We start from the raw sequence: 20,623 nt of genomic DNA, 5'->3' as shown, positions 1-20,623 counted from the left end.
TTGTTTCGCAACGAAAACGTAGATGTAACGTTAAAATAAATGGTAGGAAAGTTAACAGATGTTATTGAATCGAACCAAGTTAATGACTGCTCGACATTCTTTATAAACGAATCGTTGAAAATATTTCCGTACTGTTGATAATACGCGTAGTAAAATTCAGAAAATTTATTAACTCTTCAAAATTGGTAATACGCTCTCTGTGTATGCTAATTCAATTTAAAGCAGTAGATCAACAACTTGATATCTTAGCGATGTTTTCAATTAGTTTACGATTATTAACGAGGAATTAATAATTTATAGATTATCGATAGTGGAAGTTTATTCTCAGAATATTCTCCGAGGGAATATTTCGCATAGCGCTATACATTTTGATAGTAATTACGATCTTGATTAGTAATTACGGTCGAATGTGTGCAATAATCTACAGTGGGAAATGAAATTGCACTTAGTTCGATTGAATTGTTTGATGAATATTATATCAATAGTACATAAATCAATGAATAAAAACAATTGAACAAAACTTGACATTATTTTATTTAAGCTCACATTACCTTTGTAATTTGTATGCACGAAGATACCAGAGAACGGTAAAAATCTGTCGAATTTATTCATGAATTTTCGAATATTTTTATCCATCAAATTATTGTACATTTTTCGTGTAGTTGTTCGTGAATTTATATACACTCCCGATGTATTTAAACATCCGTCAACGCTGTTAACTCTTCCCATCTCCCGTATTCCACGATTCTTTGCCAAAGAATTGAGTTTATGCAGTAGGGAATCATACTATACGAGAATGGACTCGCTTAATTTACATTCTAATATAAAGTGGGAAATCCTATTTTTACGAAGATACTCTATGCACTCTCTACCCTCCATTGCGCTACATTCGCTGAAAAATATATTTTACAAGGGTTGTAAAGATACGAGTTGCAGGAGTATCAGGCGCAGTTGGAGCCGTAATCTTAGCTAGTGTCGAGACGTCGCGACGCCAGGTCAATATTGAATATACCTTAAAGATCATTCTGTATCCGACAGCCATCGTCGGCGGTGGTCAAGTAGTATATTACCAAGCATGGAATTCGACGTATCGATTTGCAATTTGGTAAATCGATAGCTGCACTAGATAGATAGCCTATTGACTCAATAGAATGGCGCGTACACTGGCGGCGGAGAAAATATGGCACTTCGTCTAGCCAAAGTGAATAGAGGTTTCAAATTTCATTGGAGGGCAAGTATAGACCATTTTAGCCCCAAGTACGATTTGGCATAAAATTCTTAGACAATTTACAACACCATACCCCTAAAAGTTTGGACAATTTCATTGCTCTTGTAAATAAACTTATAAAATATAAGTTATTATGTTCGTTCGTTATTAGATTATTTCACCTAATAGTACATAGCGTACGTGTTTGGAATATTAATGTATCGATATTAATATTAATATCGATATAAAATGAACTATAAATCGTCACTCAATAGCAACAATCTAAAAAGCCATTACGATACTTTGTTAAGAATATAGTTCACTCATCGGTTACGTAAATTTTCAGCGTAGTTTTATTCACCACTGTTAACCTGGTCTAACTGAAACTGATTTAGGTTAAAAAATGGCTCGTCTCTTTTCACATTTCGCAAACACCGGAGTTCCTATTTTTCGGTAGCATTTTTCTCGGACACTGTTCACGTGCACACACCCGTTCAACATTCATCAAAGTAGAAATATCCGAAATTCACACACGAATATGCTGCAGAGCGTGTAATATTCTCGAAGATACCAAGCTGCGGAAACACATCTACAGTTCCCGGGTTCTATTAATTTTGAATAAGTTGCTTCCATGCGCGTTGGCGAAGAAGAAAGACAGAGATGATTGATTGGAGATCCCAGAAAAGCAGACAGCAAGGAAAACTTCTAAAGAATGGTCCTTTCCTCCTTGTCGTTCACCTCCTTTCTCGAGGACAAGCAGTTTTCTCCCTTAGTTTATAGACGACAGCGGCTGGTATTCGTATTCCCTGTCATTCTGCGAGTTCCATTTCCGTTATCTTTCCTGGATGACAATCGATTAACGCGGAACGTTGCGCCGCGCAATTAAACAGACCACCGGGTATTCACTATGCACTTCCTAATGTAATTTTCCAAGTTCGAATATTATCCGTGTATTTATGGATTTAATTCCCCCGCGGTCTGTTGTAATTCCGATATATTAATTCCATTGTTTGTTTACTTTCCAACGCGGGGACATTATTCTTGGCGCGTCCATTCATGTTCCCATACTGTTCGAAATAAAACTTGAAAATGCGCGTATTAGTTGTTTCCGTGACAGCGAATGCAATAATTTATAAACCGCGCATAATATAATGAGCGTCGGTTACTCTTCGAAAAGGAAATTAATGTACACGGCAATTTACGCGGGAATTTATGTTGGTGCGAAGTTATTCCGATTGTTTGATACTTGCACTTTTCTTGCTGTAACAGTCCTGAAACTATTATGGAATTTTAAAATATGGCGGACTCTCTATTATTCGAATTAATTACAGAACATATTTCAGCATGTGACGTTAATCAACCGAACCAATTAATGTTTAATAATTTTTTTGACCTCTTGCGCTAGGGTACCCATTCTTCTCTATCGTCAATTCTCGAATTCTTTTCAGTATGATTATGACCGTAAGTGTTTCGTTCCCATCCTAATTTATTGCCGGTAGTTTTCTTTTTCCACAGGAGAACACAATTAAGTCTTAAACGAAGTCGAACTTCACGTTGGCACATTTTATTAACCAGAATTCTTGTTTCTTATTTGAACAAATCTATTTCACGTTTCGTTTGTTATTAAGCCGGGTCACTTGCACGATATATTTAAAAATAATCAATCGTGTAAAATGTGACAAATTAAATGGCGGTCATTTTGATTCGCACCAATTGAAGCACCACTATTTTTGGTCAGTTTCATATTCGTGCAGCCAATTTCGTATACAATTGAACACAGTTGCCAGAGACCGACAACTTAGATTCAAATGTAACACAAGTTAACAGAGATTGACACATTCTAGAAACATGTTACTTACAAATAAAATGATACAGATTAGAAATAATACAGACGTCTTTGAAGTTACGAGTTCTCTAAACCCTTCTTAGCTTTAGAAGAAGGTAGCGTGGTTCTTTGCCTTCATATGTGATCAGAGCCACGTATTAACCTGTACGTAATACATATACAGGATAAACTAAAATAGCACGTGTAAATAAATCAACAACACGTGTGAGAAAGAATTAATCGAGGGACTTAACGAGCTACAACGCAAATTAAAAACTGCTCGAACAGCATACCGCGATAAGGGATGGTGTACCAGCCAACAGGGTGAACTCTTTGATTCGAATCCCACCAGTAACGAAGATTCCGATATTCGCCGTAGCGAATCATCGTTCCGCGGAAAAAGTTCAGTTAAGCTCGCAAAGAATTTGCAACGAAAATTTATGTCCTCTGATCGATTTTAATGGAAATAACACTGCCGCTGGAACATTTATCCGTGAAATTACGAGCCGGTCGGGATATGTTAGTGGACCCGCTGAAAGAACGGTTCGCGCAATTAATCATCGCCAAGAAGATTGTAGGAAGAGCCTGTCTCACGATCGATGGATTAGTTTATCAAACCTGCAACGAACACTTCCAGGCTCTACCTTCGGAGAAGTTAAGAACTACGAAGTAACTTCACCCGAAAGAGCCACCAGGGTCTCGATACTGTTGTCAGTGATTATAACCGTAGATTGTACGTATTCATTAAGCCGGTCGCTGAACAATCACAAATTTTCGAATAATTGATAGTATCCAATAACACGAGAGTAACGTAATTGAAACTCAATATACGCGAAGTCTAGCTACGCCCAGAAATAAGGTCACAAGTTGGAAGTATAATTAGCGCAACATTACGTCAAGAAGATTGAAAATGAATTATAGCCAGCTTGTAAACTTCATTAGCTGGAAAGGTTAAGGTTACCGTGAACCGTACATCGCGAAGAATGATGTTCGATGACTTAGTTCCAGTTATTCGAGAGGTATTCTATCTACATCTTCGGACTGTTTTTAATTATTTCAATTATTTATGGGAAACTTTCAATTAATATTTCTGGAAAATATTGCGAGTCGTATTAGAACAGATTTTCTAGTCAGCCTTCGCAAGGTCTGTGACTAAGCAACAATTACTCGATATTGTTCACATTCCCCTCGCTCATGGAAGCACGTTTCTCTCGATCCAGGAGTGATGTTTCCTTCTCCGTTTACAAGTATTAATTCCACGGAAAGTCTAGGAGAAAATTGTCTATAATTGTCTGTTTGCTTCTCGTTTGCTCGCAAAGTGTTAATATTGCCATTTGAGGAAAAGATTTCAGTCGGAAGTAATGATAATCTGGAAGTTTCCCTTTCAAATGCGAGTGAAGTTCTATAGGAATCAACAAGAGTTTATCGATGTTATGACACGCAACGTCCCTGTCATTCTCGCTCCCTCTCTCTCTCTCTCTTTCTCTCTCTTTCTCTCTGATCCTTTCTCACCTTTTCTTTATTATGTGAACGTGAAGTAGTTCTCTATTCATATCTGCATTTCTTTGGACCAAATATGCCGGGTTATTCCAGTTACTGCCTCCACCGTCTCGACCACTTGTCGGTTCTAAAGCGTCGGCTTTTATATTTATTTATAAATTCAGCATTTTTACGACCTTTCTGTCGATAATACTGTGACGCTTAAGCCACGAAGAGGAACAGCACGGAAGAGTTCTCCGTTAACAAACAATTTTTCATTTACATCCGTCACCGACATCTACTCCTTTGCAACAACCATTACGTCATTAATAATCCCAATTTCGTTGAATCGTGTACGCATAGACTGTGACAATTCGTTACCGCGCGATTCGTGGTTTTCAATTCACCGGAACGACTTCGGTAATATTTATTTTTATTGTTGCAATTTATTTTCCATTTTATTTCAGCACGGTTATTTCGGGAGGGGGCGGCGGATCGAAAACTTCCGTGTGGCTAGTCGATTGAATTTACGTTGTAAAAACATCGTCGTACTTCTTAACGATTCGTTTGCGCCGTTGGAAGATTCACTTTGACGCGACGAATCACTTGCTTCAGTTCCGGGAGTAGCACCGCGAGGCATTTTATCAAAAGTTTAATACAAACGGTAACTTTCTTCGTTATTCTCTTCCTTCCGTCAACATTATTCTCGTATAATGAAGACCGGGAAGTATAATTTTACGTCGGTACGCTCTTATCGCTTGGACTCTGCTCGCGATGAATTGAGGCTAGCACAAACATCACGACGAATTATACTGGGTGACACCGCGTAATTCGATCACTTCGACCATTTTCAATGTTTGCCAACCGATTACAACTTAGGTTCCATTCGGTATAGGTTTATGCGAACTTTTTTATCGTTTTCAGTTCCGAATCTCTCTTTGAAACGCTTTTCATATGTTAAGAATCTTTCTGTACAGTAGGTACCAGTTCTAAATTCGAGTAAAATTTCTTTCTCTTTCTGCCTGTGAAATATGGTGTTTCTTTTCTGTTTCCAAACTTCAGAACCGAAGCACATATTTGTAATTAACGAAATACCTGTCTTTGATCGACTAATTTGGAATATTGTAAAAACGAGTTACCTCTGGCAATGTTACGTATTCAACTTTGTTCTTCAATGAGAGACTTGAAGCACAGGTAGTTATATGTTCCAAGAATTGATCACTGCATGATCTCTGATTACGTTAAGGACAAGAGTGAGAAACCAGTGAAAGTGAGCGAGAGACGATGAGAGTAGTTACAGTTACGGGGGTGGAGATAACTACGTAACAGTTAGAGAGGCACCACTATTAGTCATTATTAATATCTAATTTACGATCTTTCATATAACCGTTGTAAGTATTCTTTTCCGTACATTGAAACAGTAATTATTGCTTGTAAATAACTCGGTGTGGAATGACTTGGCGCATTACGTTATCACCGCACGTCAAGTCTTTGACTGAATATTTCCTGAAATATTTCCTGTTACGGCAGTACTGTAAATTGGCCCGTTCGTTCCCCGGTTCTTAATCCCCTGGACTCTCTTTTATGAGGCACATTGAAAGATAAAGTGTACAAAAATATTCCAGCGACGTCAAGAAATGTACCGCAAGGAATTTCGATGTTAACAACTTAGCCATTCGCTTGTTTGTTGTCTGCGAAAGAGGATTGGAGTTGACAGACGACATTTTCGAAGTACTCTGCAAAATAGGTAAGTAATCTCTGAACAGATTTCCTCTCGAATACTTTCTTCGGTGGTTAAAACTGTTTTAATCAATGTTGCTGAAGTATATACAATAAACGATCATTTATTATTTATAATAGGTCGTTATAACCTAGTATATTGAATAATATATTTGTTCACTGAGTAGTTTCAATGTTGACGAAGAAAAGAATATTTTATGAGTGAAGTATATACAATGAACGATAATTTATTATTTATAATAGGTCGTTACAACCTAGCATATTAAATATAGTAATATATTTGTTCACTATTTAGTATCAATGTTGACGAAGAAAAGAATATTTTATGAGTGCAAAACAGTTTTATAGACTCCTTTCGAGCAAATCTTGAATCGATCCCTACAAGATTGTACGAAAAACTAACAAAGTTCTGAGACTTGAAAGAACATTAAAAAAAATTAGTTTAAAAATGTGTGAACCCGACTGTTACAAATCTTGAACATTTACGTTGAACTCTTTCGAGAAGTACTAAAGCGATATTATGTAGAATATTCTACGGAAGCATATTCTAAACGAAGTCTAGGATAGTCACATTTGGATAGTCTTTGTGAAACGACACGTAGCAAATTTGCTGGTGTATTTATGGTGATGTGTATCGGTAGACATAACGAGTAACGCATAAAAAATTGTCCCATTTATCGTCGTATGTTTTTTTTTATTTGTCTCGCTTATCTCTTTGCCGTTATTCGTAACTTTTACTCGAACATTTAGTTCGTTCGAAGTATCTGAGATCTCTCTGAAACTGTTAAGACCATTAACGTGCAATAAAATGTAAATCCACCGGTGATATCGTTAATGAATGAGCAAAGATTTCTCTTGGCGACTCTCAAATAAAGACAAAACGTTATCGTTGACATCGAGACGGGATAATTATACAATAATAAACTTCGGCTCGAAATAGGTTGAAATAATGGTATTAAAATATTAATACGCACTATTAAGTGAATCGTGTAATTAACTGATAGAATTTCTTCGAATTCCCGGGTAAAGCTAGGCTTTGCACAGGCGGATAGTTTTCGAACGTTACTTTCGCGTTTCAACGATCCTAGCAGTCCTATCGAAACAAAAGTCCAACTTTCTCCGAATACAAGTGCGAATCAGTTGCAACTGCGGAAGTTCATCTGGCGACCGCATTAAAATGTTGCACCCCTATCGAAACCCGGAGCCCCCCTCTCGCTCACTGCCCATTAAACTCCGCGATAGCGCTCTGGAAATAGAATCTGAATTATGGCGCGCCCTGTTACACACGAAATAAAGCCACCATAATTTCTGTTTAACGTCCTTTGTTCGCCAATGAAACGAGACGTTAACTTCCAGCTCGCGAGACTTATTAATAATCACTCCCGAAGACCCGATACCCGCGGCAATGGAATCTAATTAGTTATAACTCGTGCGAACTTCGCGGTTCTTTTCTAATCTTTTTCTACCTATCTCCTCCTCTATGTTCTTCCGTCGACTCGCGCGCGTCCAGGTCGTCTTTGCACTTTTGCGATGTCTTAATAACGCCGCGCTCTTACTCACGCTCGCGCAGCGCCGAGCGGCGAGCGGCGACTTTAGCTTGGAAGGAAGACTTAGCTTGCGCGTGGAACTCGGATCTCCGGTAGTAAAATACGCGGCTTAATTGCTTAATTTCTCACAACTAAGCCCTCGCTCGGCGTCGAAGAACAAAGGCGCGCGCCCGTTACTTCGGCCTTCTTACTTTTACGCAGTATCAACGTTACTCGCCGCGTGACACTTTAATTATGCCGCCGTGTGGATCCAACAAAAGCCAACCCCGCCGTTGAAAACCCGATCTGATCGACGATTAAAAGGTCATGCCACCTTTTTCGTGAAAAATAATTCAAACCGTTTGCTTTTCTTTTGCGCGTAAAATAATTGTTCGAACCCCTTAGTGGTGCAGGACCAGTAGCAAAGTTTGAGGTTGTAAACGATTATGGGGTTACGACATCTTTTCAGTAAGAAATAATTGAAACCATTTTTCTTTTTTTTTTTTTTTTCGTAGTTGCAAACGATTAACCTTTCTGGCGTTGGTGCCTAATCTCTTAACGTCCACCATCTTCCAATAGATGTCACGTTCGTTTCAATTTCATACGTTCAATTTCTTATCATGAATGCAAAAATAAAAATTGTTTCGGAAGAATAGTTTTTGATACTAATTTGTAAATTTTTTATGTAACACAGCAATGAAATGAAAAACGGTGTTCCACGTAGCGAGCTTGTAAACAGTAACTATAGAATATTTCGTGTCTGTTGGAAAAGGTCCATTCTTCCCTAAATGCAATAATTTCTAGAATGTTTTGATTTTTAAAAATTCCACATGTCGTACAACGAAGAATACATTGATAAATAATAATATTACTCAAGTTTGGTGTTTCGAACACTGTTCGAGCCGAAATCACTGACGCTAGAGAACCACACACGCCATGCCCAACGCTGAGTAGATTAACGCCATTGTGTTTGGCTCGCGTATAAAGTAAAGTTAAAAAATTCCTTTTTAAAGATAATTATATGGTTTGTTCGCGATAACAAATTCGTTTCGGTCGGTCGTACAGTATTATTGCACGAAACTCATAGAAAATATCCTCTGCTTCGTTACCATCAAAGTAATTTCGCTCTTTGAATTTTTTTTTATTTCACTCTGCACCGGGGAATCTATTTGTCCGCGCACTTGCACATGCGAGTGCAATGATATCGGGTTTTCAAAGATTGTTTTGACACGAAGAAAAATTAATGCCTCGTGATTATCGTTTTCCTTTGACGTATTGATCGTTATTCTTTATGAGCATCCACCTCTTCAGCAACATATTGCTCCCCTTGCTAACAAATTTCAGTTATTTTGAGCCAAAATGCACATTTCATGCTAATTTCAAACGAACAGTATCATTAAACTCTTTAAATTACAAAACTGCAACGGTTGGAGTGAATGGTAATCGGTAGCTGCAGTGTGGTATCAGTTACTAATTGCATTATTTAAAATGCGCTACTGCCGTTTCAATCGCTCATAATTGAATACTATCGTAAGACAGAGAGGTACGGGGTTTATTTTTGATTTATTGCGATGACCCTTTCCAGTAAACTTGTATTCGATCGATCAAATTGTCGGTTATGTTCGTTTCTGCACTTTCACTGATTTTAAATCTCAAAATTAATTACAAAATTCGTACTTCATCATACGGAGAATAATAGTTTTTTCTCGTGGGACTTGGGTGTTGAACACTGTGTAACTTTTTCACCGCGCGTTTGCCATTCTCATTTATAGCTTAAGATTGTTGCAAGAATACATTATTCATTAGCTGCAGTGTGCCTGGAAAAAGGATAACTGTTTTGATCATATTTCAATGCAGCATAAATGCTTCTGCATTTTATACAGTTTGACATAGATAGTTTGTGAGAAACCCAATTCTAAAGTCTAGACACTTTTCCAATCTTAGCTAAGTGTTCATGCACCACGGTACAACTACTGGAATTATTATTTTCACTGTTCCTTTTGCGACTCAAGTGGTTCTGCATTGACTGCATTTAATGCATTGTCATCGGACTATATATACAGGGTGTTCCTAGAATAAGCAGTCAAACTTTAGAAATATATTCTGTAACAGAATTGAAACACATATATGTAGATAATAATTTCTGTATAATAGAAAATTTTTTCTTTTTAATGTAGATTTATTACTCTTTTAAAACACCCTTGTAGAGTGATATTAATTGTTCTGTATAAACTGTGACAAAAATTACGTAGACAATCGATGAAAGACCCTTTTGTTGCTCGTTGCTTTTTCCTGTACTTGATTTGTTAACAACAATATTTTAATCGTGAATATTATATTTTTAATTTAGTTGTATGAATTCGGAAATTTTTGCCATGCAAATCATATTACCAATATAATCTACTACAGCAAAATGTCGAGTTTCTAAATTAATTGATCGATGTGTTATCGGATCATTCGTTTCCAATATCGTATTAACAAATATCAACCGAAAATTGGATGGAGCATGTTTTCACTTCACTTCAATAGACTAGTGTGATACCTAAAGTGTTTTCAAAATATTTATAACTGTTTGTAATTTAACAGTCGTCGTTATTTCTTCTACATCTTCCATGTAAAATAAAACTTTCTCTTAATTAACGATTCATAAAATTTATTTCTCCAATCTCTTACAATTTTTCAACAATATTTCTAAAAACAGAATCAAAATTGTGTTAACTTTGTCTCAAACAAGAATTGCCATTTGTCTTAAAATTTTCACTTTTCCATCCAAACACTTTGATGATTTCGGAAAATATAGAAAACTGATGGCACGAAGTTTGGTGAATATTTCAAATAATTTATAGATTTTTAATCTAAATCTCGTAAATTTTGTAAATTTTCCTTTCCGACATGTGCCCTTCCGCTGTCCTAATGGACTATAGTTCCACGTTATACGAACAAAGCTCGCTGTTGTTCTTCTAATAGCCGCTTCAAACGTTTCAATTGTTCGCAACAAAGCTTCTTAGTTATTGTTTGTTTTCATGGCAACAGTTCATAATGGGCAACTTCCGCCGTGTCACACCGAACAGACAATAAAGTTTTCTCTGGGTGTGGTCCTGGTTTCTGTGGTGGTACTGAGATTTAACATGACTAACCTATTTTTGTGGTCATTTAACATTAATATGTAATAACCAACCTTGTACCTAATAGTGTGATCAGCAGACGACTCACTTTTCAGCGTCGAAACAAGATTTTAACACAAACTCGTGCATTATTTATATGCACTGTTCGCTGTTCATGGTTAAAAATTTTTACAATACCCGGTGATCATATTAGTTCAAATTTTTAATAATTTTCTTTCAATCGAGACGAGTTTCATAGTTTTCAGACAAATTGGAATCCAGCAAAATGATGACTTAAACACCCCTTAATTTTATGTGGATTACACATTTTAATTCTACTAAAGTCCCCTTAATTATTCTATCATTTGTGTTAAAGAGAAAACGAAAGCTCGGTCCTGGAGAGAATGGAGTCATACGGTCTGCGACTAACAATGAACCCAATTATTAAAAAGTAACTGACACACAAATATTGAAAAATAATAGACACGTATTGTTTTTATACAGTTGATATTCATATTCAAGGCATGTTAATTAACGTCAATGTTAGGAACGAAATATCTATTCAATTTACATTTTTGTAGACTAATGGAGATGGAAAAAATGTCGAAGATGAAAACAGTTTGATTTTTAACCAAAGATAAGATACTACAAATAAAAACTACACCAAGTCTTAAACGGTGTAATTGTTGCCAATTATATTCCTCTTTTACACATATTTTCTATGAAACATATTTCACTTAGAAAATCTAAGTAAAAATGTTGCTTGTAAGAATTAATTACTGAACACTGTCTACATTCCCTTTAACGCGATACTTATTTCTTTCAACAATATCAGTTTCAAATTCTTGTCAATGGTATTATTTCGTTGAGTAAGTTTCTTCAAAGTTTTGCTAAAATCTACCCGGTGTTCAATCGTGTGTAATCTCATTCGTTACAGTGAAACACTGCCACGTTGCACTGGTAGGATTTATATAAAATACATGTGCATCGTGTAGAATTTTATAGTTTTATTCGACGATCCTCAGCAGTATCGATTTATTTATAGGATGGTTTAATACTCTTCAAACTTTAGCATTCCAATTTCACATTCGACTGTTGCTTCGGTTAGCGTTTTATCATTCTCCTGTTCATCTATTATTTCTCGTTTGCTTCCATTATTCAGGTAGTGCACTTGCGCTGCATTGACGTTTCGGTAGAATACACTGAACTCAAAGGGAAACACAAACTTGACACGTGCGTAAAGTGTTTGTTTCTCTTGCCATTTAGATTGCACTGTTCGCGCGATCGTACGTTTGGATAATCTTGCTAATGAGATTCTTACTTTCACTATGTAGATAACAGACAACCCAGATATGTACAAGTATACACGTGAATTATTCAATTTAATCGTTTCCTTATCACGGACGATAGAGAACGAATTTATATCATTTTTCTACGTACAATTTAATTTCCTTTAAGATTTCTTTCAAACGTTTCGTTAAATTTTTACGTATAACGAATATATACAAGAATAACTACTCCGAGAGTATCTATGTAAAAAATAAAAAGATTTTGAATTGCAATAGTTTCCCTCCTTATAGCTCAGGGACTAAGAAACATGATAGATAGATGTAGAGCTAAGATAGATATCCGTTTATTTATTAGTTTTCTATCGAAATTTGAGAAAACTTGTTCGAGAACGTCAAGTTGTCTTTATTAAGTTACGATATTGGAATATCGACGTAGAGAGGAAATATTTTAGGATGCTTTGTATCTGACGTCTTATTCGCCGTAGCTACGATTAACGAGCGTCTGAATTTCCGTACGAGGAAACACGTAATTGTTCCAATATATAATGCATATAGTCATGCCAGACAGCTGTTAGTCTGATATGCATCTGCATGTATTAAAGTATATGAGGTAATTGATGTAACCCGTGATACATGTATAGTATTCGCTTTGATACTATGCAGTCCTCTCGCTAAAACAGTGCGGAGGTGTATTAGTTTGTTCGATGCACTTATTGTAACGTTGTTATCGACATTGCATAGACCGTGGAGCTTTGATTATGTTGCCATAAAGCTCAATATTAAATCCAATTTCGGTGTGTATAGGATAATGAACGGTTTGCTCGCGAAGAATGCTTTGCAAGCTAATATCAGAGATAGGTAGTTTCCGTCAGCTAAACATTTTATGCGGAACAATAGCTCGTAACTTAACCCCTTAACCTTGGGATACTTCCGAGTTTTACTTCTGGGGTCATCCGAGACCCATTTCGAATTTATATTTTATCAGATTAGAATTTTACGACATTGTAGCATATACAGATGGAAGATAATATTGTTCGTAAAGCAGTGTATATTAGAAAGTACGTTTTAGTAGCATGGAAAGAATGAGATACGCGCGAATGAACGTTGCATAATGAAAATAATAGACTATTTTACATAATTGATACCGCGTAAAGAGATTGGAAAGTCCAGAGACAATAAAATTGATTTGAAATTTATCGTTACATACTAAAAATACATGGTGCGAGTATAGACTCTAATAGTCTACGTAGAGTTGAGTTTGCATCCGGTAAAATGTATAAATATAAACCAAAATATCTAAATAAATATAAACCCACAAACTACTCGGTTTTCAGCTATTTAACTTTCTAATTTGCATAACGATAGTTTATTATACGATCGTATATATTACAAACTAACCGATATAACTTCAACTCCGGGTGACTATAATTAATAATCGATAAAATGAATTTATCTTGTCATGGATTACCTTTGTTTACATTTTCCGTTATATCCAGATTTACCGATCCATTTTGAGGTGAGAACTCGATGATATTGCATAATTGGATATGCCGAATGGATCAAATTATTCGCGCGTGTTATTTAAATACCGAATTGAGCTTGACATTTATTCGATGTTTGTTTTTTTCGTTAAGAAATAATAGGAAACAGAAATAATAATGAAACGGTCCCCGAGTCATGAATTTTCCACGTAGATACTTATAGATTCTTATTCGAAAGCTATCCATTGATTGTTCCTGCAGCCAATCAACGAACATTTTCTCATTTTCGAGTCGGTCAATGAAACTTTTAAAAAATCAACCGAAAAGGTTCGAGCCAGGCTGTAAAGAGGAGGATTGCTCGCAATTCTGCTTCAGCAGCAGAAACGCAAAGTCTGCTCCTCGAGAAGCTATCTATTTGAATTGTCTTTCGTCCGAGGATTAAGATAAGACTTACATATATCGTTCGTTGAATAGAACGTGGTTTCAAACAAATTGATCTTGTAACTCGAATTCCAATAATAGATTTCCTAGTCTACCGAAGTCGATAGATCAGAGTAATTTATAGTGACTATTTCACGTGTTCCTCCGTTAATTCGTCGGTGGAAAAGTAATACTTTGGTGAAAAGGTACCAGAATCCAAAATCCTACGTAAATGGATCTATTTAGATATTAATTTTCACTTCTCCCTCTCAGTCCGTATGCTTCAATTTGGACGAATTTAAAAATTATAGAAGTTGGTGGTGACTATTTTATGCGTACACCTTATTCGTTAATATTGCATACTAGAACAGACAATAATCATGTTCGTGAATTTTTTTCTCTATTAGAGAAGATGGAAGAAGAAAATTATTTAATTTCTTTACGTCGAATTTAATTCGAATATAGTATTTATATATGTTTGAAAAAAATGTCCAATAAACAAAGCCCTTGAGTTAATCTTTCTCGAGATATTCGAACACTTTAATAATCAAACGATTCTTCTTCTGCGTATTGCCCAATGACAAATGTCTACTCCACGCCCATAAACTAAACCAATGTCCACCGATCCTGAATTTGAATAAACCGAGGAAGCTGAAACTCGCGTATTAAGAAAATTGTTCAGTCAGTAAAGGAAATAAATTGGCTAACTAATTCAATAAGATTCTCAATCAGATCTCGTCGCGATTGTGAATTGGTTCCACGGTAATAGACAGATTTGCTTGTACACTTTGACCGAGGAAAGTAATTTCATCTGCTCGACCTATTCTCGTTTTTTCGCTTAATTGTATTAATAGAACGTAAAAGTCCGCGGAAATAAATTAAAAGTAGCCGTAAGACTTCCGCGAGCGGAATATCCCACGAGATCGTAAAGATTGAGAGCAAGAAATTGTGTAAGTTTCCAGAGAATCATTTCTTTTACGTCATTTAACAGTTTCCAACCGGCTGTCACACTTGAGAGAAACGTTCCTTTAGTTTGACTAATGTTTCCTACATGAAAGGACTACGGCTTCTAAACGGTTCCTCGTTCCCAATTTAAGTTTCGAGTTTTTCCACGTTTCACAGGTGCCATCTATTCATTTTTCCTCGACTTACGATTTAAACTTCTTTATATACCGTTTCCACTTTCGTTCATTTAGCAAACTCCACGAAGGAATTCCGAATCAACGAATTCTTTATACAATATTTAATCACGATTAATTCTATTTCGTCGAGAATCGTTCGATCGCAGGAAAATCGTTCACTCGCCTTTCAATTTATAAATTACACACTCGCGGTTACTTATTACGCAATTTATTAACGAAATAGTATTTATTGTGTCATTCGCGCTTTACATTTTAGAAGCGCCGAAACTCGCCCACTGTATAATCACAGCTAATATTAAATTTCAATTAGAGTTAGTCCGTATAATCGTATGAACATAATACAGACCGTGCAACGTTATTTGCGTTAAATTTAATCACGATTGTTTAACGTTTATACCAAACGCTTTGAACCATAATATGGAATCTATCTTTTTTTTCGAAAATGCCGAAATGTCTGAAGCAACGAGTCAATTCACTGAACGTTTAGACGTATTGGTCGATCGTTTGTTCAAAAGCTTCATAATAAGCTTTCGACTTTGTACGACATATCTGCGCCACAGATTACGCGCGATTGGATATTCGATAAAGTAATTATTCAACGCGCAAAACCGTTCCAAGTTACAAACGATTATCCACTCGTTTACGCATCGAGAATCCAAGCATACGTGGTGCACGGTGTATCGTCGAGAGAAAGAAACATCGGTTACAAGTTACAAAGAGAAGGAAAAATTACATAGCTCCACCAATATACAGAATTCAGTTGAAATTGTGGTACAATGGTAAAAAGAGTTGATCCCTTGGGCAAGAAATAAATAAAAAGTGTAGATAAAAAATGTTCCATTCGAAACTTTGAAAGAAAATCAATTTTAAATATTCGTTCAATGGGCGTGTATTGCAGGGAGAGAGAATAATTAATCCTTGGTTAAGAGGAGTGTGATACCACGAGTGAGTAGAACGTGGACACTTTTGAGTAATTTTTTCTTGCAATCAGTCGCAGGACTTGCAAAGTCTGACTAAAACGTCTGACCCAGGACGACACGCGACTCCTTATAAGATTGATCTTTTCTTCTCCCATCGATACATCTCTATTCATAAATATCAGGACACCCGGTATACTTAAAGAAAACCTGGTGTACATTATTATATATTTGCACCGTTTCGTTTATGTCATGTTTGCATCGATACCTGTCTATGTTAAGTAATTTGCGAATGATCGATCTGATCATTTAATTAATCGTATTTAATCCGATCGTGTAATTGTGTTCAAATGTTCCAATACACTATGACAATTTCCATACGAGCTTCTATCTCTGTTAGCCTAATTTAAAAAATTTAGGTACACGGGGTGACGTTCTCGTGCAGTGAAATCGAGAACCTTGAGCTACGATTTCTCCGAAAATTGAAATTTTATTGAAAAAAGGCTATTGTTGGATGTTCGTATCGTCTGATGGTATACACGTCCAAGAAATTTGCTATGATTAAGTATCAGGACGTCTGAGGAAGTCGACAATCATTCAAGATTGTTACGTGTAAATGTCGATTAAAAGTAATCGTCGAAAAATGATTTGGAAAATAATTGATCAAAATTAATCAACATCTCGATGTACCGATTTTTCTGATAACAGTGAAGAGACTGTAGATAAGCTTCAAGATTGTGTAGCGAAGGAAGAACACTTAAGACTACAAAATGAAGTGAAAAGACTCGAGTAGATTTAAAGATGTGTCTTCATTGTAAGAAGATTGGAAGAAGTGTTGCGGATAAATGACTATTCGACAACTTCTAAGTATTGAACTATTCACAACGATTGCACGATCATGGCAAAATTCAGAAGAAATTAATCTTGAGTGAAGGCCACACTGTCACGATATAGAATAACATTGACGTTAATACGACTGATGGTCGAATAAAAATTAATAAGATTTTCAGAAAGGAATAGTATTTAAATATTTTATGGGATTATCCTAGGCTGCATTATGTATGGGTCGCCCAAAGCTTTTATGCAGAATAAATAATCACAACAAACGACGTACGATTAATTAGTAATAAGAGCTTGTCAACGATGTTTTGTAACGTTGGGGAATCACGTATATTTGATATTCGGAGCTGGACTTTCCAAACTCTGATTCTTAATTAATTTACTCGGATCCTTTTTGAAAGAGCAAAAACTAACTAACTTTTGATATTAAAATTTCACGTTGCCTTCCACAATACCCCAATCAGCGCTCTATCGAGAAAATATATACGTTAAGGTGGACAAGAAAATACGATTTGCTTGCCAAAAATCAGAATTCGACTTGTGAAAACTTCCGCTAGACCAATGGATCCGGATATTATCGGAAATACTATAGAAATTGACATCCCGAATACTCAAGAACGGGGAATCTTGTCATCTAGATTCGTGGCGGTCGTACCGACGAAAAGTTGATCTAATTTTTATTCAATTCCTACGATGAGATCAGTAGCGGATTATCGTACATGCCCAGGGGCCGCGCAAGCATCGAAAAAGATTACTATTCCATTTTAAAGCTTCGAATCGAAAACCACAAGTTGATCGCACAGCTGCGCACAATTTTTATATACTTCTACTTTATCAACGAACGCATAACTTCGTTCTATTTTTCCATTATAGAAACAGAGAATTTAAATAGAAAGCCGTGCCTTGACCGTATTATACGTTCAAATTTCAATATTAGTCGTTTCAATAGCGCCTGGGGTATCGCAACGAAAAATAAAAAAAAAAATAATTTTCCCGACCGGGTGAGATTTTCTCGCAACGTTACTCGTATATTCCCCTCGCGGTGTAAAATATCGAACGATGATGTTCCTTCGAGTTCTTCGATGATTCCGTAATTTACTCGAAAAAAATAATCCGCCCCTCAGGGGTGGGACGTTGTTTCAATATTATTCGTACCGTCCCTTCACGGTGGGGAATATCGAGTAACGATACTCTCCTCGATAATTTCGTAATTTACGATTCTCTCGACTGGACTAATTTCATAACGTTACGTTTGCGATTTATTTCACTTCCGAACGGTGTCCTAATACGTTGGTGTCTACGTGACTCTTTTCGTTGCGTTTCCCCACCCGATCGCTATTTTCGTTTCGCGATCGTCGTTGGAAAAACGTTTCGCGGTTTTGTCCGGCACAAAGAAACGAAATCGGGACCGTCTTCTCGGTGTGGAACTCGGCATAGAAACTTTTTTATCCAGCAGCAATCGTCGCCCCCGGAGAAGGTTCACGGAAGGTACGGTCATTTAACGGGGATGGTTGAAAAGTTCCGTGAGTGCATCCTGGCTCTCTCGCGGAGTCGAATAACGCGAGACGGTATTTCCGTACCGTCTCTTTCGTTTTCTCGATACTTTGTCCGCGGAAGTTACGCGTCTCGAGTCAAAACACGGGGCTTCGGGGTCGTTCGATTTCCAACTACGATTTCTCAACACTCCGGATCGAGTGTCGAGCACCGTTCGCCAACACGAACAAGCGTCGCGTGTCACTTCGAGAGATCCGTCGGTTTGCGAGAAATTTCGGCGAACGGAACACGAACAGGGTTACGATGCGTTAATTTTTGCACTCGGTCGTATCAAATGTAATCAAATATTCACGGATAGCTTCACGAGTGAGTAATACGCGAATGGATTCGTCAACGTCGAAAGTAAAAAAGAAATTTCAATTTTTGAAAAATCTGACGGAACGAGCTGCAGAATTTTCGAAGTACTCGTTACTAATTTCGATTTACAGATCCTCGTCGAGAATCGAACTCGCGGAGTATCCAAATTCGACCCGAACTCCTCGATGAATTTCTAACGAGAACAATCGTTGAAAATTTCAATTTTTACAATTTCCATTTTCGATCCCTTCGAATGAAAATTCTTCTCCCAATTGGACGCGTTCAACGATCACCGGATACCCGGATCGCGAGCGTCGATCTTAAAATCAAATTTTCCAACGTACGCGCGGACATTTTCGTTTTCAATTCCTTCGAATGAAAATTCTTCTCCCAATTGGACGCGTTCAATTCCGATCACCGGATACCCGGATCGCGAGGGTCGATCTTAAAATGAAATTTACAACGTACGAGCGGACGTGTCCCGCGAATTAAAGCGCAACAAAGTATACGTCGACCGTATCCGTGAACCGAGGATTGTTCGGGCAACGACGTCCTAAACGGGAAAATAAAAATCGAGGCGGTCCCCTCGCTTCGTAGGGTTCTCTATTTCGATGGTCGGGAAACCCCTTTGGACGTTCCACTTATCCCGGTTCTGTGCGATCGTGGACAATCGCACGAAATCCGCTCGATGTGTCTCCAATAATCGTGCATCGTAACGCGTAGATCGCCGTGTTCACGCGTCCCAGTCGCTCGATTTCTTACCGGTCACGAAAACGGCGAGAACGATGAAAAGCGACACGGTGAGGGTAGGACGCGCTTCTCGATGCCTCGCGACACTTCTCATGATGTCTTCCGGTTTCTGTTTCAGCGGTAACACACTCAGATGTACGCGCCTCGTATTCTCACGGATCACAGTACCGCGTTCATCTCAGGACATCCGGTTCCTTTGATCGTCACACCCGCACGTCGATCCATTCACCAACCGAAATTAAAAAAAAAAATAACGGTACACTTCACTTTTTCGGGATTTGGTTAGAAAAAAAAAAAAAATTCTCTCGGCCGTGCCGTGAAGAATCCCGATGGCAACTGGGGGCCCCTTACAGGGGGACGCGCGACGGGGGTGGGGTGGGGTGGGGAACGTGTTCCCCGCGGCGAAAACGTCCCCGCCGCCCGTTCCTTTCGGGGAATAACGCGCCGCGCGAAAACACGTAAGACGTGTGGATATTTCGTTATCTTTTTTCCTTCTTCTTCTTCTCCAGCCCCTCCTGGTTATTCCCGGTCTTGTGTGTTTTTTTCTCACAATGCGGTCCAGTTGCGCGTTACACGACGATCTCCCTCGTCGGCGATGGCGCGCCGCGCGTCTCAGGATGACGTGACGACAAAGAGCTCTTCCGGTCGACGTACAAGCGGCTACTGAGGCTCCCGCCGCAAGCACGGAGAGCTTCCAGTGCGTCGACTCGGTCGTGCAACCCGAAAGCTCGTTTCTCTCTCCCCCTCCCCACGACCCTCACACCCCTTACACCTCCCTGTCGCCTCGTTCTCTTCTTCTCCCCTCTTCTGCGCCCCCTTCGTTTCGCCCCCTCGGCCATTTTAGCGTCGTCGTCGCGATCAGCCGCCCCAGTGCGGGCTGCGCGCGCGAGAGAGCTTTTGCGTCCTAAAGCCGGATAGCTTCGGGGTAGGGGTGATTGATTGGCGCTGAAACTTCGCGACTGATTGAATCTTTTTTACGTTTCAATATCGGTATCCTCGAGTGGGATGTATGCCACGCCGGAACAGAGTGGCTCCGATTCGCGTGTACAGGG

The 20,623-nt window shown here is 38.0% G+C and overlaps 1 protein-coding gene across 1 annotated transcript in view; it reads right to left on the bottom strand.

Annotated features, from left to right (window-relative positions):
• LOC143149061 (uncharacterized) overlaps positions 1-20,204 on the bottom strand; it is a 67,257-nt gene extending 47,053 nt beyond the window's left edge. The window contains exon 1 of the mRNA XM_076316103.1: positions 19,584-20,204. Coding sequence (XP_076172218.1) covers positions 19,584-19,665 — 82 coding nt within the window. The 5' untranslated portion in view covers positions 19,666-20,204. The remainder of the gene's footprint in view (positions 1-19,583) is intronic.
• Positions 20,205-20,623: the final 419 nt, after the last annotated feature.

This window comes from Ptiloglossa arizonensis, chromosome 7 (genome assembly GCF_051014685.1).
Source record: "Ptiloglossa arizonensis isolate GNS036 chromosome 7, iyPtiAriz1_principal, whole genome shotgun sequence".
In the NCBI taxonomy this organism is placed as follows: Eukaryota; Metazoa; Arthropoda; class Insecta; order Hymenoptera; family Colletidae; genus Ptiloglossa; species Ptiloglossa arizonensis.
The sequence above is the reverse complement of the archived record's forward strand: the minus strand, read 5'-3'. Positions and strand labels throughout refer to the sequence as shown.